This window comes from Passer domesticus, chromosome 20, assembly GCF_036417665.1.
Source record: "Passer domesticus isolate bPasDom1 chromosome 20, bPasDom1.hap1, whole genome shotgun sequence".
Taxonomy (NCBI): Eukaryota; Metazoa; Chordata; class Aves; order Passeriformes; family Passeridae; genus Passer; species Passer domesticus.
The window spans coordinates 10,956,274-10,978,260 of NC_087493.1; the positions used below are offsets into that span (position 1 = coordinate 10,956,274).

A 21,987-nucleotide genomic window follows, 5' to 3' on the forward strand; every position below is an offset into this window, starting at 1 on the left:
GAGTTGTTGTCCTGCTTGGTGCTCCTAATCCCTGGAATAACTGCTGTGACAAGCATAGTAACCATCTGCAGCGGGGCTGACACATTGGTGCCTTTCAAGTGCAAGGATGGCAGCCACCTCCTCGCCCCCTTTTTTCTTTGCTTTTCAAAGGTTTTCAAAAGCAAGATGGGGAGTTGGAAGCTCAAGCCCTGTATGAGTTGTCAGGAGTAGTAGTCGTTCTAAGGTGACTTTTGGAAATGCTACTCTTAACTGTTTGAAGAGTATCTAGCACACTTCAGCTATTTATATTATTTTTTAAATCATATATGAAGCCCCACAAGTCCATCTTACACATCCTGGGCATTTGGAGAGTATTGTCCAATTTTGCCCAACATTCCCAGCCTTAGAGAAGGGTGGATTTCACAGTTTAAAAACAAACTGGTAGGAGAAGGCACATGTCTGCTGACTTCTGTGCAAACTCTGATGTGCATAATCCCAGGGACTGGGCACTGACTACTTTTTACCTTCACTAGAGCCTGGGCTCTGTGGTTATCCTGCCATTCTCTGAAGCAGGCTGCTGTAGTATCCACAGCACCAGGATGTAGTGCAGGGTTTAGGCAGACTTTTTTGCATTTGGAGGCACGTCCACCCTATGGATTTATGTCCTCATACATCTGCAGCAGTACAAACATACAGGTAGATGTCCTGTACTGGCCATTTAGTTTTTATTGCCTCACTCAGATTTAGATATAAAAAATCCCAGTTTAGATCAATGTAGGGTCTGTGTTCTAGATTTGCATTTTTGGCATGGTAATCCTTTGGGATTTTGATTTACACTGAGAAATTTCTTATAATTCTAGTTTTTTGACATTAAAAGCAATTATTGCATTCCAGTTATAACTCTTGAGGTGGGCCATGCTGCTTAAAGGAAAACTGCCCTGTTTGCATGTGGCAAACCAGCTAAATGAGCAAAACCCCTATTCAAGTATCTGTCACTCTGTCAAACCGGTAATTTGGTTATTTGACCATTTCCCTGGGTATTTGAGAAGAGCTAAGCAGGAGCTGTGCTTGCGAGACAAGGCAGATGGCATCATAAATACATAATGGAAATGAAGCCAAGCTCCAGGAGGGGAGGCTTTGGGGGTGGATGGTCATGGCCTGTCTGGATCCAAAGCCCTGGAGAGCAGCAGAGCCCTCGGTGCAGCCCTGGGGAGGAGGGGATGTTCCCCAGCTCCCACCTTCTTCCCAGCAGCTCGAGGCACCATCCTGCAGCTGTGGAACAATGACCCAGATCTGCTTTCACACCACAGCTGGGGACACACAGGCTGCTTGTGTGACAGGGAAATAATGAATTCTAATTTCCTTTCTCTTCTGGTGTAAGGTCAGAAAAGCAAAGTTTCCTACTCTGAAAAACAGAGGGAAGAGAGGAGAAGGGTTTAATGGCTTATTTGAATAAATTGCCTCAATCTTTAAATTTTCTAACTCCATGAGAACTTTGATAGGAAATGTTCTTTTCAAGGAAGGGCTGAAAAGGGAGCTCAGTCTGTGAAAACTCAGTATTTCACCTCTCTGCTGTTTTCCTTCTGCTATTTGAAGAGGATTTACCTCTCAAAGATCATGCTTCTTCGTGCCCACCAGCTGGCAGGAGGTGAGGCAGGAAATGCCCATTTGTCTGTGCTTCCTTGGCATGGTGCTTCTCACCTCCCTTCCTCCCTCACACAAGAACTATTTTTATGGCACTGACAAAACAGGATGGTGGAGCTGTTAGACAAAAGCCAGTTCAGGAGCTCCCAACAGAAGCTGTCACTGAGACACTTGGCACACGTGGAGGTCAGGTTTCCTCTAATTTTTTTTTTTTCCATTTCTTTTTTCCTCTGTTCTTTTCTTTTTTGTCATTTTGCTGCTTTTTTTAATTCCTTGCTTTTCAGTAAGCAGTTTCCTGGGAGAACCCCACGGAATGCAGGGTTTGTTGTGCACAGAAGCTCTGAGATGGCATCCATTCCATCCCACTAGCAGGTGCTTTCCCAAATCATTTCTAAGTGCAGTGTAGGGGCACTGTAGGGAACAGCAGGTTGAAATCTTGAGCTGGGCAGGTTAGAGAGCAGGAAACACCACGGCAGACACAGCCCAGCAGTGGGGAGAGGAGCTGCTCCCAAATGCTTTCATCAGACAGGTCGAGGGTTCAGGACGTGCAGCTGCTAACCCAAAGTGCAGCAGAGGAAGCCATTTGAACTGTAGCTGCTCCAGTCAATTGGCCTTTTGCCCTCTGAAAACCTGGGATCCCAATAAAACCCTGTCATGGTTGGGTCCCCAGCTGGGTGGTGTTTGCAGCTGCTGGTGACCAGCGTGGGATTTATCAGCGTGGAATCAGCCGTGACCTGTTTATTCCTCGGCTGATAAACTCAGTAAGCTCCATGTGTTTGGTGGAATCCTCCATGTGTGTTCTGCTCCTTGGGCTAGACCCTGGCCAGGAAAGAGGGGGCTGGATCAAATATGCACTGGGTTTGATAGATCTCTCCTATGACGGGGGGTCACAAGGACTTGTGTGCTTCAGAATGTGTGAGATCAGTGTGCCCTGCAGTGGGAAGCGTCTGCATTGCTCTTAATGCATCTTGAAAGTGGAAAATGTGAGCTTTTGGCTTACTTAATGACTCAAGAAGAGTGAATCAGCTAATTAACTAATGAAAAACTGAAATTTTGCATGGCATTTTACGATGAAAAGTGTTGCAAATACTTGTGCATTTCCTGCTAATTCATTGGTAGCATTGCTGCATGTGAATGAGCTATTGGGGGGCACCTTTGAACTCCTATGTTCATAAATTCTGGACATTCATCTGCTCCTTAGCTGGGCAAATCCTGGTGGCTTCAGTAGGGACAGGGTTTGCCTGAGAAAGTTAATTTAGGTGCTTGGTGAAGACACACCTGAACAGGCAGATTTTGTTTTCATATGTCACAACGAGCTTGTTTTGTTTTTTATAAATTATTGGTGCTTTATTTGGTTTTGGATAAATTAAACGATTATCGAAATGTATTGGATTTTGGAGTTTTTTGGGTTATTTCCTTTTTTATAAGGGCAAGCTTTTCCTAAAGTCTCACTGGTTCACCCAGAAGAGCTTTGCCTTTGATAGAATCCCAGCTGGAGGGGAGGCAGGTGCTGGGATGTGGTGGTGTAGAGCAGCAGGAGCTTTGGGAAAATGGGGCTGGGAGTGCTCTTCAGGCTCTTGGTGCTGCATGTTACCAGATCCTGCTCACACCATGATGAATTTTGTGCAAAGTAGAAAGAACTGTGTAAATGAGTGCTTAGAGTGACTCTATGAGACATATTGAATTTTATGCTGCAGCTGGAGAAACTTATCCTTAATTGAAGCTGTGGGCAAATGTATGTCATTTTTGATTTAACATTTTCCCTCACCCCTCCACCCCCACCCCAACCAAAATCCTTTGTGGAGTCAGATTGTTGCTGTAGCTTTGTAAACCCCTCTCTTCTAATGTTTAATCAAGTGCTGAAAAGAGACATTTAAAGACTATTTAAAATGTGGAAAAATTGCTTCCCAATATTTTTGACAGAGAGAGACTGAGAACACACAGCATTGAATCATCAGGAAAATTGAAGATTTCCCCTGAGCAACATTGGGATTTTACAGCAGAGGACTTGAAAGACCTTGGAGAAATTGGACGAGGCGCTTATGGTTCTGTCAACAAAATGGTCCACAAACCAAGTGGGCAAATTATGGCAGTTAAAGTAGGTGATGCCCATCCTTACATTTGTACTTTAGTCCTTTGGGATGCAGTGTGATGGAGAATTAAGGTTCTTCCATCTAGCACCCATCTACTGCTCTGTTCTATTTATTTCTGGTGTAAAGGCTGCTGTTTGCTGAAAATACAGTGTATAATGGGCATGTTTTCAGGTGATTTGTGAAGTTCTCATAATTGCTGTGCCCTTTTCAAAATGTCTGTCAGGAGCCTGCTGTTCTGAGGGGATCACACGTCTCTGGAGACTGATGATGGGGCACGGGCCTTTCACCTCTGGGTCACTGGTTCAGGTACAGCCTAGGCCTGTGGTAGGCACAGCTTGACATCTCATAGCTCCATCTTATTTTGTGAAATAAGGTAATGGCTTAAAATTAGCTGTTTATGTCAGCATGTGCTGTGGTGTGGCCTCACCAGGAGGAGCTGGAACGGAGTGGATGTCCTCTAGGGAATGTTGTGCTCTTGCTGACGTGTGATGGAGTGTCTGCTTTGTGCTCACCATGTCAGACTGTCCTGGAGGTGGAAAGTGTAGCAGGTTTCTTGACTGTCCGTTTTCTACTTTATGCTACCCCAAAACTCACCTTAGAAGCAGGAGCAGCCTCCTCTCCCAGCTGGGCAATAATTGCCTGTCTTGCCACAGCAGTGCTGCTCACTGGGCATCTTTGAGGAGCTGCTTGTCCATGGAGGTGGGCAGCAGCTGTTCTCTGTCTCTCTGGTCCTTTCCTTTGCTCACTGCAGGTTGCTGATGACATCTTTCTTAACTCTGTCGATGATATCAACTGTAAATGCTCTTATGGCTCCCAGGAGAAAGCAGAAGTGAGCTGCATAGGAGTCTGTGTTGCTGTCTTTTCCAGCTCTCTGTCTTCTTCAGAATATTCCCTGGAATCTGGAGACGTTTGCCCCTGCTGGTCTTGCATACCAAGCAGACATAGCTCAGCCCCAGCTGCTCTGAATGTAATTCCTACCTGTTTCTAGTGTGTCAGGTTACTGGAGTAACCCTCATCCTTTGATCTTCTCCAGTAAATACTGACTTCCTCACAGTGCTGGGATCACTGGCGAGGTCTCTTGAGTGTTTTTGATCACCATGCAGTGCTGTTTCAAGCTGGGTTTGAGTCCCTGAAAGTCTCCAGTGGAGCTAGAGGTTGCCTGTAGCTAAAGGCTGGTTTCTTTCAGTTGCCTTTGGCAGAACTCAGGGGTGTAGTTTGCAGGTGACAGGTTGAAAAATGTTGGTTTAGTGAAATGATTCCTCTTTAGTGAAATGATTCCTGGACAGCTCCATCTTCTCAGACTCTGGGTGTGTGACCTGGGTAGCTGTAGTTTTGCTGAGGGTGTGAAAGGGGCACATCCCCAGAGCTGAGTGGCTGTTCCCTGGAGCTCTGCAGTGGCTACAGCCGTGTGGAGAAGGACTTTGCTGGATTACCTCGTGTCATGGAGAAGATGTCTGCTGGCACGGGGCTTCTCTTGTCCCACACTGTTTGCACAAGGGCTTTTCAGCACCCTAGGTGAGCCTTTCACTGCTGAGGGGCCGTGGTGCAGGTGCAGCCAGGTGGGAGGCAGAAGGCACCACTTCTGTGTTCCTGAAGCACATGGCTGCAGAAGGCACAGTGCAGCATGTTGAGCTGGCTTTCCTGGGATGAGATGTGTTCTGAGCCTCGAGGGTTCTGGGCTTGGGGGCTCACTTTTAAACAAGTAAATCCAATTTGTTTATAGTGAGTAAAGCTAAAGCTGTGGGCTGGGCTGGTGCCACCTTCTTTTCTCTGACCCTGTTTCTTTTGGGTGGACATGGCTGGGGAAGAAAGGTTGGAGGGTTTGGGCAACAGCATCATTTCTAAAACAGTAGTGGTAAGCAACTGTTCTGTTTGTCCCAGTGGGGACAAAACACAAAATTGAGCAAAGACCTGTGGGTGGAACAGTCAGTGAGGCCTCCAAGGCGGCAGCAGCAATTCCCAGACTGGATGGTGCAGTTCTTTGAGATGAAGTTTCAGGATGGGCCTAAGCTTGGCCTAGTGACTAGTTCATCCCACACTCCTCAGATTTTCCTTTCTCAGCCTCCTGATGCTTTTGGGGCAGCCATGGCTGTGCATTAATCTTCTGCTCCTCCTCTGTCTTAATCTGTCCATGTTGGGGACTGTTCACCTCCTGCTCTCTCCTTCTCTCAGGCTTTGTGGTCTCTTCACTGTGGAACTGTTGCCTTCAGTCCTGTGTTCTCCTTCAGCATGAAGCTCTTCTCTAAGAGGAGGTTGAGAAGGGAAATTATGAAGGGAAATTGTGCTTTATGAAAATGTGTCAGTTTAGTGAGGTCTTGGCTATGATCTCTGTGGCACCTGCAGCTCTGAGGTGTGGCAGTGTGCTGGGGGCAGGTGACAGGGTCCCTTACAGTGGAGCAGTGTCTGGTTATTTGCTTGAGCTGCTGTTGTTCCTGTGCTTCCCCAGGAGCAGCACCAGTGCAGCAGGCCAGGCATCCTTGGAAGGACATCCAGCACAAGGAAACAGCTTTATGGAAGCTGCAAGACAAAAGTTAGGTGTTCTGTACTGCTCACTTGATGCAGAGAAAATTGGTACAGGGGTCTGTCCCAACTGCTCCTCCATCCTTCTCCACCACTCCCCAAATTTCCACTACTACAAATTCCCAGTGTGGTCAGGAGATTCCTACCCCACTTCTGGAAGGGCTGTGACCAGGCTTGTCACCCCATTCTACCACAGGGAGATTCAAATCCTCCTTGTTCTGCAAGTGTGCAGCTTGAAACATTGCTCATTTCCCCTTGCTGGAGTCTTCCTCTGGCTGAAGGCAGCTCCAGCTGGGTACCTCTGGTCACTCATCCTGCTCCCCTCAATGGGTGCAGCTGCCAGGGCACATCTTCAAACCCTCTACCCAGCTCCTTTCTCTTGCTTTGTGTAGCCTGTCCTGCCTTTGCCCAAGGAGCAGTTCCTTAAAGCTTCCCAAGCTTTCCCTTGCTTGGGAAAGTTCGGTGTTGCAGGGCACACAGGCTCCTCCAGCACAGCCTTTTTTAGCTGCACACTCAGTTTTTCTTACCACTGAAGGAAAACAATTCCTGAGGGCTACAATATCACCGAAATAACTTGAGATCTGCAGGTGGAGACACTGTTTTCTTTCATTTTTCCCTGTAACTCATTTTGAACTGTCAGCCCATGCTGATGGCTGTAATTTCTGTCCTGACAGATGCAATCCTGGTACCTTTAATGAGTCTCCTGGAATGGGCAGGGCTGCCAGGCCCTGGGTGAGTCAGGCTTTCCATCTGTGCTCCAGAATCAGTAGAAGAGGAGGAAAATGATCCTGAAACGAGCCTCATTGTGTCACTGGCTAAAAGGACTGCAGCAAAGCTTCAGCAGGTGGAGCATGGCTGGGATGATGAGCTCTTGTGCCCTGTGCTGCTCCTCCCTCTCCTTTAGCCTTGCTCATTCTCTGTGAATACTGGTTTCAATGACAAAAAGACATTCTGTACCTCTTTGGGAACAGGCTGGAGTGGGCTGCAGGAGCAGGGACCTGGTCCTCCTGTTGCTGTCACCTAAAATTGTTTGTGCACCCCTTATGCTTTCTGCGCAGAGACCTGCAGAGAGAGCTGTCAGGAGCAGGGGATGAAGGAAAGAGGGATCCAAATCAAGAGGATTTATGTTCAAACCTTTCTCATTTTGCCCCTTGAAAATATTGCATTATGTTTTCCTAATCATCTAAATTTTTATTTCTGAATAAAAACCAATCCTTTCATTCTTTAGGTCGTTTCCTTTCAGATCTTCCTGGAGATGCACCTTTTTACTCTGGGTCAACTGCCAGCACAGTCTTCTTGTCACTGAAAATACACTTTTCATTTTCTTAAGGCATATTTTTTTGGCATATAAAGTCAAGACTTTTCCAGGTGGGAAAGAGAACAGCCCAGTTTTCTCCAGTGCCAGATCTGGCTATGCAAACCAATAAATGCAAGGCCATTTTATATGTTGAATCCTCACCTTGTCAAGTCTCATTTCCTGGGAGAAGTCTCTTTTCCTGGCTGGTGTGTGTCTGCTGCACCAGCTCTTGGTGATCTTGCCTGGTCAGGTTTCCAGTTCTATCCACTTTGATTTTTGCTTCTGGTTTCTTGTTTTTGTGTTAGTCAGGTTTTTCCCACTCTGTGGCAGTCCATAAGTGACTTGTGACCATTTTTCTTGGTTTTCCCACTGCACCGAGAGCCCTGGTTGCTCCTCAGGATCTGCTCCAGTGCTGTCCTGCTTTTGTCTGAGAGGCTCCACAGATGCAATTCTCCAGCCCTTTTTGTATTTACCTTCCAGTGTGGTGTTGTCCCAACTGCTTCAGGGACTGTGCCTCTTGTTCTGTGAGGGTGCCACAAATTAGAGGCACATAGAGAAGCCCCATTTATTTGGAGGAAATGTTTTCTTGGGAAACTCACCCAGCTGCGGGTCTTGTAATTTCTGGCCTGAGGTTTCCTTCTGGCCCTGGTGATAGTTCACACAAAAAGAATGCTTTAAAAGATCCCTGGAATATGAATTTAAAAAAAAAATAGCCCAAACTGGAGTGAAAGCTGGGGAGCATTCTTCCAGGTAGAGCAGGATGCCCTGCTTTGCACTGAAATGCTGTACATGGTGTGGATTCTATTAGCCAGGGTACTTCACAATGCCTCTGGAAGGCTGGGAAAGCTGCTTGTTTGAGACGTTCATAAAATAAATAAGAACATATTTAAAACAGCCTTTGATGTGTTGGGTGGCTCCTGTGCAGGTCAGGAGCCTAAACACAGCATTGCTGTTCCTGGCGTGATGTCTGAGCCTCAGGAGATCTTCACCTGCTCCTCACCTCTTCTGCCCTGCAGCAGGGAACACCTCAGGCATCCACCTGGGGTTCACCAGCACCAGATTCTTCTCCCAGTTTAGTTCCAGCCAGTTCAGCTGGCTGAGAAATACATCACCAAGAGACGAATGGAGTGGTTTGTGCTTTGCTTGGCCTTCAGGCTTCTTATCACTGCCCCATGGAAGCATCTTGCACTTCTTTTTAATTGAATTATTTTTCTGTCAGGAATGGTTGCAGCTGGGAGAGTAACCCAGGTGGAGAACAGGCTGGTTTTGTCCACAGTGTTCAATTTTCCTCCACCTCAGAAGAAAGTGATTTTCACCTGTAGGCCAGAATTGTCTGTGTCTTCCAATATCCTCAGCCTGGGTGACTTAGTGCCACTGCAGCGTTGCCAAGTCCAGCCTCCACTTACAGTCAGTCTCCTCTACAGTCAGTGTTTTCTCTTTAGTTTAACAATATTTTTCATGTGCTTTACTTCTTCTCTAAACTTTTCCTAAGGAAATCAGAAGCATTTTCAAGATCAATTGGGTAATTGGAAGTGTCAAACCCATGGGCCCATAAAAGATCCCTGTTTTTCCTGGGGAGGCCAGTAAGCCCTGGAGCTGTTTCTTGTTCTGAGCACAGTGTCTCTTGTACATCATTTTGGTAGTCAGGGCTTGTTCTCTCATCCACAGCTTCAAACCAGAAGTTCCTGTCTGACTTTCTCAGGTTTCTCAATGGCAGTCTCACAGCTTAAGGAGGTTGCTGTGTATCAAATGCTCCTGAGAGCAGAAATGTAACATTTATTTATACCTCCATGGTCCCTCCATCCTTTCCTAGACGCCTGATAGCCCATAAAGACCCATCAGAATGATACATTAGTAGATTTAGCTCCATCCAGGGGCAAATTTCTCTTCCTTTCCATGTCCATATGACTTCCAAAGAGAAGTCTTGGGGTTTTATTGCCAAACCCTCATTGTAATTCTTCACACAATTGACTGACACCTTCAGAATTTTCTGTTTCAGTCATTTGTTTAGGTCTGCTGGCTGAGAGTTGGGGAAACCAGTGTTCCCAGTCCTGCTGGCAGGGCAGCTGGGGAGGGAGTGGATGAGTAAGAGCTGGAAAGGAATGGTGAGAGAGAGTTAGAGCCTCATCACAGGAGGTGGGAAGCTCGTTGTAATCTACTTCAGTCAGCATTAAATGTTTTTCAGATGGGGAGATAGAATTCCCATCTTCACAGTGACTGGGCAAACCCTCTCTTTGCTGCTGGTTTGTTGTCCCAAATCCCTGCCATCCCATGGAAGGCCCACTTCTCCCATGGCACTGCCAGGCACTGCTGTGCTGAGCTTTCTGCTGAGGACACAGGTGAGCCCTGTTCTCAGGGCAGTTCTGGATTGTCTCACAGCTCAAGGAGTTGAGTTTCAGTTTAGTGTTTACAGCTTTTTTTTTTTGTTTCCTTTTTTTTTAGATTTTTTTTTTTCAGCCAGTCACTTCATGCTGCACCTGAACCTTTGTGTGTGCAGCATGGGGCTGGATGATGTCTCTTCTGTTTTGGGTCAAGTTTCTGGAATCTGCCTGGTTTTAGGTTTCAGGGTGGCACAATCCACAGCACAGACTGCTTTTGCTGTTGATGCTGCTCAGAGCATGGCTTCAGAGCTCTTCTTCCTGGTATTGGAAGGCTTTGTTCTAACCTGTGTTTGAATAAAAAGGGCTGGAGAATTTCTCCTAAGAGGATTTGGTACAGTTTAAATTGGATGCCAACAAAGAATTGTTAAAAAGGAGACCCCATAAGCTTCTATTACAAATCCCCCTTTTTCTATCTGTGGCTTGTTTGGCTGTGGGGTCACTTAGCAGTGACTTATCAGTGGCTTCCAGGAAGGTGGCTGGGCTGAGATCTGTAAGGCCTGAAGTGAAGTCAGCCCCTGTGCATCCCTGTCTGAAATGCTGCCTTCAAGCAGCTGCCTTACCTCGTGTCTTCCTTCCCTGCCATGCCCCAGGTTCTTGGGGAGTGTGTCTGTGGGAGCTTTGCACCATGCCTTGGGTTTAGGAGAGAGGCTGTCTCATGGCTCAGGTGCTGTTTGGGTACTGGCTGCTGTTGGCTCTCCTCTCTTCCCTGTTCTGAACTGGGAGTACTGGGCTGCAGCAGGCACATGCAGCCGAGCAGAGCCACCCTGTGCAGCCCGGGCTGACCCTGTCTGTGTGCTGTGCTGCATGCTGCTCTCCGAGTTCTCCCTTTCTCTTGACTTTGCCAGTCTCCAGCAGTGTTGGATGAGACCTCCCAATCTTGTATCACAGCATTTCTTTCGCTCCCTGCAGCAGTATTTGTTGTAGTGTCCACGCTGGCTTCTCAAGCTGTCCTCTGGCTGTAGCTGAGCCACTGTCTGTGCTCTGGGTGCTCTGCCAGCCCCTTCTTGCTGGGAGCTCGTGTTTGACAAGGGGAGTGTTTGGGTTCAGTGTTGTTCTGGAGTGCCATTAAAATCACCTCCACCACACAGGGTGTATTTCACATGGTTTCCAGTGCTGGAGAAGCAGCAGCACAGGGGGAATGTCAGAGGTGGGAGGAGATGCTTTCAGGAGAACAGGTTGACTTTGAGGAGGATGCTGTGGCTGTGACAGGATTGTGCAGGTGCAAGGGGAGTGCAGAGCAGGGCTGGGACAACTCTCAGAGGACCAGGAAAGAGGCTTTTTGGAGACAGACATGGGCACTGAAGGAGAACACAAGTTAGGATATGGAGAAAAGCTCCTTCTGGTTCCTCACCAGAAGGGACTTTTCAGTGTGGGTCATGTCTCAGTGGGAGGCTGAGCTGTTGGTCACAGGTGGCTTTGGTGGTGGCTTTGGCATCCATCACCTTGTGTGGAGGTGAGAGCAGTGGCATTTCCATTTCACACAGTGCTGCTGGTGTGTCCCTTGGAGAGAGGCATTCACTCTGCTCGGCCTTCAGCCTCTCGGGGGATTGCAGAGCTTTGTACAGAGAGGGCACAAGAGCAGGAGTCAGCCAGTGGCTGGCTGAGCTTGTGACACAGACCTGAACCAGTGACCTGGAGGTGAAGTGTTTTAGTTCCATTCCTGGCCCGTTCAGCTGCTTCTTGCTCTGTTGGTGGCACAGAACCCCACGTGCTCAGCACATCATGGGTATTATGGACTGTGTGTGCTGGAAAGTCTCCTGACAGGTCCCCAAGAACTCTAGAATTCACAGGGTGGGAAAGGGGCAATATAAACATATTATTTACTGGTCTAGACCAAACTAGAGGTGCTAGAACATTAAGAATAAGTGGTTAAATACCAAAATACCAAGATACACTACAGGTAAGGAAAATTACAGTGTTGATACTGTCCTTGTTTTGTATGGGTCATCACAAAATAAGTCCTAAAGTACATAATGGTGCCCTGTGGTGCTATATGAATGGCCAGCCTTGAAAGTGTCTTCATTCACCTGGCCTGAGCTGGCTGATAGGTATGGTCCTGATGCCACCAGCAGTTGCCCACAGGGACATAGAATTGGTGAAATGGGTGCTAGTATCTTGCAGATTTTTTCCACAAGCTTGATAATTTTTCTTTCTTGGGTAGCCGTGTAGTTTTTGTTCCTGAAGATGGTTCTGGCTACCTCTGTTGCTTTGGACTTTTTGCCAGATATTTTTTCTTGTTTTTTTAATGGTTTTTCAACATGAGTCACAGCTTCAGGATCACGATTTCCTCACTTGTGATTCAGAGAATGTATTAATTAGTGCAAGATGTTAAATATATCTGTAAAATCACATGAAAAACTGTATGGTCATTTACACCCTTCATTTAACCAGTTTCATGATTGAAAATGAAGTTTTCTGTTTTCAAATGTGCATTGTTCTTTGAAGCCCAAATAAAACTTTCCATAGTATATAGTGTATATATAAAGTATAGTGTGTGTATACATATATATCTCTATACACACATGGGGTATGTGTCTATATAAACTATCTTTTATACAGTGTTGATATTCCCTCAGCCAGTGCTAGGTAAAGGATTGTTAGTTTTATGAGAAGAGCTCACAGGACTGCTGCCCATCATTAACATTACCAGAGAAATGTGTTCCCTGGGTTATGTGGCAGTCCCTTCTCCCCAGCCGTGGTGGAGGCTGTGGAAGGAGCTTTTTTGACTTCTTAGAAATTTTAAACATAATGTTCCTTGGTTAAATTTCAAACCAGTCTTCAAACCCCTTCCAACATGGCTAAGAACTGTGTGGGAATTTGTTTTGAAATGAAAGCCTGGATTTGATATTTTGCTGTAGTTTTCAATAAAATTTCAGCTCTTTAATTTCTTCCTGACATTTCATCTGAAAGTGTTGATGCTCATGTGAGGATTGAGGGCTTTATAGTCTGATTAAACAGCTTGGAAGTGTTCAATTACATTTCTTATTTGAGAGCACTGCTTGATTCTCCAGAGTGTTTTTGAGCATGCTTGGGTTTGGGGCTCTGGTCACTTGTCTCCACCAGCAGGGCTGAGGATGCAGTAATGGCATGGAAGTGATGAAGTCTCTGCCACTCTTCCTCTTTCAGAGAATTCGGTCGACAGTGGATGAGAAGGAGCAGAAGCAGCTTCTGATGGACCTTGATGTAGTGATGAGAAGCAGTGACTGCCCGTACATTGTTCAGTTTTATGGCGCACTCTTCAGAGAGGTGGGCACCCCAAACTTGCTTCACTTGAAGCAGAGTTTGGGTTTTACCTTGTTTTTTATCCCTTTGTCATTTCAAACTCGTGCTAGGGAGGAGAAAATTGATTTAAGTTAGGTTTCTTGGTTCTCCACTTTTACTCAAGGGTGTTTAGCCAGGAGACCCAGGTGTCTGGGCACTGCTGAGCAAGCCTTTGGTCCCTTTGCAACAGGAGTTTTGGAGAAGATGAATGTTGAAATGTGACTGCTGCTTCTCCTTCCTCCTCTGCAGACTTGGATTATCCCTTCTCCTGTAATTGCTCTGTTGAAACTGCCACAGTGTAGGGGGACAGACATGGAGCTCTTGCCTCTTTTCCATTACTTCAGTGTAAATCCATCACAGAGTGGTGGCTGTTGGCAGGGACCCCTGAGGTCACCCTTTCCAACCCCCACGATCAAGCGAGGCCACTTGACCAGGATTGTGTCCAAATAGCTTTTGAATCTCTCCAAGGATAGACTCTCCACAGTCTCCTGGGGCAGCCTGTGCCAGTGATTAATCCCCCTCACAAAAAGTGTTTCCTCGTGCTCAGAGGGAACCTCCTGTGTGTCCTGCTCGTGTTGCTCAGCACCACTGAGCAAACCTGGCTCCATCCCCTGTGCAGCTTCCCTTTAGGCTGATGAGGTTCCCCTGGACCTTCTCCAGGCTGAGCAGTCCTGTCTTTATGGGAGGATGCTCCTGTTCCTCATTCACCTTAGCTGCCCTTTGCTGGAGTCTCTCTTGCCCTGGGAGCCCAGCACTGGTCACAGCACTCCAGGTGTGCCTCACCATTGCTGCATGGAGGGGAAGGATCACCTCCCTCCACCTGCTGGTGGTGCTTTGCCACTGCCACTGGAGCCACACTGCTTGCCCTGAGCCACTCTCCGTCATATGCAAGTGCTTCATCTGCACTTTGCCTTTGTTGCTAATGCAGAAAAGAGACATTTTCTACATGTATTGCCCAATTTCATTTCTGTAGTTTAAATCTGAGTAGTTCCTTAGCCAACTTCCTCCCTAGCCAACCTGTGATCTGTAGCAGCCCAGGTTCACCTTTTTCCAGGTCCCCTGAAGTGTGCTGGTCATGCCCTCATCCTGCTGTGCAGCTCTGGCCTCTCACTGTGATGTCCCTGCTTCCAAGTCTGTCACAACACTTATTCCATCCTCTGCTTCTTTTGGGTGCAGTGAGAGTTTTCTGGGCTCAGGCTTGTAGCAGCCCGTGGGTAGATGACCTCAGCTCCTGCTGTGCCTTGAGCTGATGTGAAGAGCCTGATGCCAAATGAGAAGTGTAAGCTGGAGCTGCCCATGGCTGTAAACCAAAGCCTTCTTCCCCAACCACACAGCCCTTCCTAGGAAAGCAGCTCCCCTTTCCTGGGTGTTCCACTGTGCCTGCAGCCTTCTGGAGAGCAAAACACTGTGTGAGGCTTGGATTCATCTGGGTTCAAGTATCTAAACTGTAATGTCAGGTGTGAGCTGGGCAGGTAGGTGCCTCTGCTGTGAATTGGGAGCAAGTCTTTCATTGCTAAAACTAATCAAGCCGAATTCCATCCTTTCTGCAGAATGCATGTTGCTGTTCATGTATTTCATAGGATTCAGTGGATCTCTGTATGCTCTCTGAATTTTTATTTCTCATTTTTACCTCAACAGTAACACACATTCTTTTCTCTTTCCAGGGTGACTGTTGGATCTGTATGGAGCTCATGTCTACCTCGTTTGATAAGTTTTACAAATATGTATATAGTGTATTAGATGATGTTATTCCAGAAGAAATCTTAGGCAAAATCACTTTAGCTGTGAGTATTTTGTTAAAACTTTTTTGTTGAAGATAATTGAAAAGTTCAGATTCTTGTTCAGATCACAGTCCATGTGAAAAGCTGGTTGGTCTGTGGAGCAGAATTGGGAATGGTTCTTCAGGGTGATCATGACTTTTCCACAGTGTGTTGCATGGTGTAAACAGAGCTCCTGGGGTCAGGAATCAGTTCATAAACAGACCCCAGGACCATCTTCCTGCTCTGTCTGCTTGAACGTGAGCACCAGCAGCACAGGTGCCAGCCCAGACCAGACGAGCTTTGTCAGTCTTGTGCAAAGGCTCCCAAAAGCACTGGAGAACCTGGCTGATGTTTTCCTGATATAACCTGGAAGTTCTGGCCTAATGAAAAGTCAGGTCATTGAAACAGTTGTGACCTGCTGAAAAAAATATAGCATAGGGCTTGAAATAAGTTATTGCTGAGGTTAATTAACATCAGATTGTTCTGGCTCCACCTCTTGCTCCCCTCTCCCAGAGTGGGATCTTTGCAGGTCACAGGGAATGTGTGTTCACTTTAGCCCATACCCTCTCTTATATCACCTCTTGTTTGCAGAAAAGATTCAGAGAAAAATGTTTTATTACGTGGCATATTACAGCATTGATACCTCAGTGTATTAAATGCTCCTGCTCGTGGAGTTCCAAAAATTTAATAATCACAGGACTCTTACAACATCTGCTTATTTTTCATCTGTTTTTCTTTCCTAGACTGTGAAAGCACTAAACCACTTAAAAGAAAACTTGAAAATCATTCACAGAGGTGAGTTCTTTGTGTCTTTCTTTAACTTTGTATTTTCTTCTTGTCTGTTAAAATAATTGCAAAAATTGTTAATGGCCTTTGGTTCACTCCAAGTGTAAACACAGCACCTGTACCACCGTGAGTCTGAGTGCAGGTTTTGAACAAGTATCCCAGTGTCTGTTCTGTTGCCCCTTCAGCCTGTGCTTTTTCCATGTAAGTGTGATTTCAGGGTGGCTGGGCATCTGCTGCTGCCTCTGGGCACGTGGCATCTCCAGGGCTGGCTCCATCCCCTCGTGCTCCCATGCAGGATCCAGCGCCAAGGGTGACGGCGACGGCGCGGCACTGCTGGCCTCGTCCTCTGCAGCTGCTCTGCTGGAAACTGAAACCCCCAGCCGTGACTTACTGGTTTAAATTTCTTCCCCCTGCAGACATCAAACCTTCCAATATTCTTCTGGACAGAAATGGGAATATTAAACTCTGTGACTTTGGCATTAGCGGACAGCTCGTGGATTCCATTGCCAAAACGCGGGATGCAGGGTGCCGGCCGTACATGGCGGTGAGTGGGATGGGCTTGGGGGACCTCACCCTCCTTGGGGTCAGCCTGTTCCTGTGGGATGGGCTTGGGGGACCTCACCCTCCTTGGGGTCAGCCTGTTCCTGGGGGATCTCACCCTCCCTGGGGTCAGCCTGTTCCTGGGGGATCTTGCCCTCGCTGGGGTCAGCCTGTTCCTATGCGATGGGCTCTGGGGGACCTCACCCTCCCTGGGATCAGCCTGTTCCTGGGGGATGAACTGTTGTATTTATGGGGTGCCCTTGTGGCAGGGAGGAATGATGAGCCTGACTCCATGTTCTCAGAAGGCTAATTTATTATTTTATGATACTATATTATATTAAAGAACACCATACTAAACTATACTAAAGAATACAGAAAGGATACTTACAGAAGGCTAAAAAGATAATAATGAAAACTCGTGACTCTCTCCAGAGCCCTGACACAGCTTGGCTCTGTGTGGCCAATAAGTCAAAACAATTCACATGAAACCAATGAAACAATCACCTGTTGGATAAACAATCTCCAACCACATTCCAAAGCAGCAAAGCACAGGAGAAGCAAATCAGATAATATTGTTTTCCTTTTTCTCTGAGGCTTCTCAGCTTCACAGGAGAGAAATCCTGGGCAAAGGGATTTTTCCAGAAAATATGAATGTGACAATGAACACCCTTTTCCTGGATGAAACTGAGCTCTGGATTGAGCTCTGCTGTGGCAGTGTCGTCCAGGCTGTGGCAAAGTGTCCCAATTCCTGGGTTTTTGCTGGGTTCTCTGCTGCTGCCAGGGCTGTGGTGCTGGAGTGGAGAGGAGCTCTGTGCTTTCCAGCAGCTCCAAAACACCATTGCCCAGGGGAGCAGGGCTGTCAGAGTGTGGCTTTGTCTTGGTCTGCAAGAAATCCATTTGCTCTGGTAAGATTATGTCACAGGAGTTATTGCAGAGCAGAATTACAGTGATTTTTGTAAACCACTTTAATTCCAAAGTGTGCCAGAACTTCATTCCAGGAGAATGTGGTTCTGGAGAGCAGCAGTAGCAGAGCAGCTGCGTGGAAATTGCTGGGGCTGAGTTGTGGCTCCTGGGAGTCTGTCCTGCTTGTTTGCTGCCCTCCCCCTTCCAGAGAGAAAAGCTGTAGTGGTGATTTTGGAAGCTGTCTGAGGGTTTTAAACACTTCAGTGGTTCATGGTGCTTTGAAAGTGCATCTCTGTTCTCACATGAGCCAAGGGTAGCTTGTGCAGGGGGCTGTGTGCCTGCTGCTGTTATTTAATTTTAGTGCCTGTCTTTAATTTTTGTTACATATTTATGGCTCTGTATGCTGAAAAATACTGTTTTCTGAACTCTTCTTATCTACCACCAAGTAGAAAAAAGGAAAATATCTCTGTTCCAAGGCACGGCTCCCACCTGGCCCAGGCCATAGCTTTTCTCTGACTGTGGTGCCCAAGGCAAAACCTGTCTGCCCTGACTCTGATCTTTCTTTGAGCCATGGGGGGTGCTCAGTTCTGCTCAGGCTGTTGGTGTAGTTATGCCATGACAGTTCCTGAGATGTCTGTAAATAGCTGCAGTGCTCCCTTTCCCCTGGGGTGTGGGTGGGTCAGTGCTTCCACAGCCCTTTGGTTTTCCTTTCTCCTCTCTGTCTGTCTGTCTGTCTGCGTGCACTCTGTGATTTGTGCAGCTCCAGTCTTGGGTGGACTTTTGAGTGAGCAGAAGTGTTGCAGTTCAGTTTGTGTTTTTCAGAGCCTTGGCAGGGCACTGGTTTTGTGGGGCAGCCAGCAGCTGGCAAGTGATGTGGGAGACGATTGGCCTCTTCCCTGCTGCTCTGCAGCCTCAGTGACTCCTTTCCAAGTACATGAGCATTTCCACGTACCAGGGAGCCTGGGAAATGGGGAGATGTCCCCAGTGTGCAGGCACATCTGCCAGATATTTCTCCAAGCCAGCAGAGGCTGATGTCTGAAGGGATGCTGTGATCAAATTGGATGTACCTGGGAAGGAGTCAGGCTACACACTCCTTTCAAAAGGAAAATAGTATTTTTTTAATGTAAAATAAGCCAAGAGTAGTAGCTCTGTTCAGCCAGAGGCTCTCCTTGGGGCTGCTGGATGCTTCTCCCTGATGATATTGTCACATTTTGCAAGGCTCACCAACCCCATGGCACTCACCCCTGAAGGAGCCAGGTCCCCACAGGGCTGTTGGTAACAATGGCACTGGGTGTCAGCCAGTCTGGCTGTGAGTGCTCTGAGGAGGCAGCAGGAGCCACTTCCAGCTGCCAAGCAAGTGCTGTGGGCTTGAACCAAAATTGTTGGAGCTGTCACGGCGAGCGGCGCCTCAGCCTTGGGGCTGAGAAGTTGTTTTGCTTTTGGCTTCCAGTTCCCCTGCAATTGTTACAGCGAGAAAAGGCCTCTGAGTGTTGGTACCTCGTGTTCTCTGGAGGAAAGAAAGGCAGGGCTGGGTTCCCAGGGAGCTGCTGGCCCCTGGAGCAGCCTGGGCCGTTCTGAGCCCTCCTCAGCCCTGCCCTGTGCTGCTGCCAGTGCTGGGGGTTTGCTCCAGTGAGGTTCCACAGCTTTCACCCAGCAGTGAAGCTCCTGGCCAGCCCTGCATCCTCCCTGAGTGCTGCTGCTGTGCTCCCTGCCTTGCCCCTGGCCGTGGGGATGCTGCTGGGAGTGGGCTCTGCGTGCCACCCTGGAGCTGGTGGCCTTTGTGTCATTACTGCTTTTTGCCTTCTGGATGCCCCAGTGAGCCCAGTCAGAGAGGAAGGGTGGCACTGGAAGGGCTTGGTTCAGGCAGGGGTGGAGGGGCAGACCCAGCCATTGTGAGGATGGATGCCCTGCCCTGCTCCTTCCAGGCCTCCACAGGGGTGCAGTGTGGTGGTGTCACCTCCATCCTTGGTCACTCAGGTCCTTTTCCCAGGTCAGCTTGGAGCCTCTGGCTGCAAACTGCGGCTTCTCACTTCTCCCTGGTGAAGGTGGACAGTCACTGCTGGCATTGCTGTCAGGATGTTTGTGTTCAGGTGGTTCAGGCAGAGATCAGGCCATGTGTGGCTGTTTGTATAGCTGGGGTTTGGAAGAGAGGGAGGATCTGTGGTTCCCACTGCTCATTTTTCAGTCAAGACACTGGTGCTCAGGTGAGCACTGAACAGGAGAAGCCCCATGGAAGCCTGTACCCTTCTCTGATGCATCCATCCCCTGTCCCTTCACCCCATCAGCACATCCAGGGATGCTGATTCCTTTCCTGCTTGCTCTTGGCATCAGAAGGACACCTGGCCTGAGCCAGGCTTTGTCTGCAGCCCTCGCTCCAGGTCCCCAGAGTGTGACATGGTGACTCTTCCTTCCTTGGTGTTAATTGCCCCCATGTGATCTACATGGAAAATTCTTGGCATTCTTCCTGCTCTGTATTTAGATGGGATTTATTTTGGTCCGTCCTGCTTTCCCTTTAACTGTGCCACCATGGTCTAGGGCCAAACCCCTGTTCTGTTTGCTCACAGGAGCAGGGTGCCCCTCACGGGTGCCTGAGACAGCCAGCTGTGTGTCACCAGTGCCACCCATCCCACCAGTCCCTCTTGCTCTGCTGTGGCACATCCCTGTGGGTCACAGCACTGGCCAGGCCAGCATCCCCATAATTTGATGTGTTCTGAGCTGGTCCATCCCTGGTGGCAGCTTCCAGACATCATGTGTGTCCCCAGTAGGGTTCAGGGCCACCTGCTGCTGCACTTTGCAGTTGTGTTTGCTATGAAATTGTATTAAAATGTAGCTTACAAAGCAACCAAGGCTTTCAGACTATTTCCTGTACCCCATAATTTAGAATTTATTGCTGTGCCTGTATCTTTATTATTTTTGTAGTCAAAACTGAATGAGAACCTGTTTCTTTTGACATGTTAATTATTATATTTTTAACTCAAGAAGGCAGGCTGAGGTTTCTTATAAAGATGACATGCAAGGCATAAAGATGTTTTTTGCTGGCTCAGCTCTCATGATAACCTACTCTTAGGTGTGAAATACCTATGTCTAGCTCAATATTGCTTTCTATGAAGGACATTTTGGATGTCTTAAAGCCTTGTAACATCATACTTGCCTTCAAGGGATGACTGAAACCTTGTTCAGAGGAGCTTTTCTTAGAGCACATTGTTTTTAATAGTTTCTTAGTAGCTGGCTGTGGAGAAGAGTTCTGGTAGATGCTGCTAAGCCTCACTCCCCAGGGTGGGGGTGAGATGTTGATTCCAGTTCTTATAATCCCTTGGGTGTCAAAACAGAGAAAGTGAGACTTTGTGATAAAGACATCCCAAAGTTGAACAAAACTAACTAAATAAGACAGTCACAATTATTCAAGGTGCTTGTGCAAAAGGAAAAAAAACCCAAAGCATTGGACTGTGAAAAGTTGCCATTTCTGATCACCTTTTACACAGCACCTCCATAAAATCAGTGTTTTAATCAGTGTTTTAAGTGATTCCTTGGGATGTTTCTCTGCTGGGGTTGGATGGCTGCCCTGGCCACAGGTTTTGCTTGGCGCTGTGCCAGGCTGGGGGTTCTCTGTAGCTTTGCAGAGGCTTCCTGGCTGGCGCAGAGCCTGACTCTGCTTGTTGCCGTTTCAGCCGGAGCGGATAGACCCCAGCGCCTCGCGGCAGGGCTACGACGTGCGCTCCGACGTCTGGAGCTTGGGCATCACACTGGTGAGTTGTTGCCTTTTGATGTCATGGTTTGCCTCAGTTACCCCGGGTTTCTCCCTGAAGATTCCCTCCCAGGTGTGTCAGTCACCTCTCCTTTCCTCCACCCTGACTTCTGAGTACCATCTATCAACCCTGGAGTTCCAGCAGAGCGTTGAGTGATTGGGCAGATTCAAAAGATGCCCCCAACCCTTGGGGAGGCTTTGGATCATCCATATGTCCTTTTCCCTGGAGACCTCCTCCCCCATACCTGGTTGGTGGTCCCTGTATTCCCTCCTGCCCCCTTCTCCCCCAGGTAAAAGGGCGAGCAGATCACACACTGGGAGTTCTGTTGGAGCTGTTGCTAGATTCAGGTGCCTGTGGGCCAGAATAAAATCCCTGTTTTAAAACCCTCCATCAGAACTGACTCCTTCTTTCACCATTGTCTTAAAGCTTCTCCAGCACAGAGAAGCCTGGGGAGTGTCCCTCTGTGAGAGGAAGCTCATCCCACCTTCACTGGAGCTCTGGCATGGCTGGACTGCCCCAGCGTGCCCAGCTGTGACCCACAGCTAGCCAAAGTGTCTCTGGGGTGAAACACCACAGTCGCTGTTATTTGGTTCAGCAGCAGGGGCCACACAAGCCAAGGCACCTCCCATTCAGCAATATTGGTATAGTCTAATATTTTGGCTCCCAATGTGGGGCACCAAAATATGAGAATATACCAATATTGCTGAACAGGACGTGCCTGGGCTTGCCTCAACGTGTCCAGCTGTGACTTAAAGCTAGCCAAAGTGAGTGAGCACTGCTCTGGGCACGTGGGCAGCACTGCCCAGCTCCTGGGTGTGCTCTGCTTCCAGTGGGCACTGCCTGCCCCAGGAACAACCTGGGTGCTTTCTGTGTCAGTGGTTCTGAGCCCCCGCAGCTGTGTTTGGATGTGAGCAGGGAAGAGGTGTTGGGTTGTAAATGAATTTTGTGTGCAGAATCTGAGATGAGGGTGCTGAGTGTGGTGGTGCAGAGCAGAGCACCCAGCCTGTGTGAATAAGCCTCTGGCAGCTGCTGTGCTTTGGCTGCACAGAGACTTTGGTTCATCCTGGATTCTGGGAT

At 47.9% G+C, this 21,987-nt stretch overlaps 1 protein-coding gene across 1 annotated transcript in view; it reads left to right on the forward strand.

Annotated features, from left to right (window-relative positions):
• Positions 1-21,987, forward strand: part of MAP2K4 (mitogen-activated protein kinase kinase 4) — a 54,027-nt gene that overhangs the window by 29,075 nt on the left and 2,965 nt on the right. The window contains exons 3-8 of the mRNA XM_064395125.1: positions 3,547-3,721; positions 13,041-13,160; positions 14,840-14,959; positions 15,679-15,730; positions 16,138-16,265; positions 20,833-20,910. Of these exons, the coding sequence (XP_064251195.1) occupies positions 3,547-3,721; positions 13,041-13,160; positions 14,840-14,959; positions 15,679-15,730; positions 16,138-16,265; positions 20,833-20,910 (673 nt within the window). The remainder of the gene's footprint in view (positions 1-3,546; positions 3,722-13,040; positions 13,161-14,839; positions 14,960-15,678; positions 15,731-16,137; positions 16,266-20,832; positions 20,911-21,987) is intronic.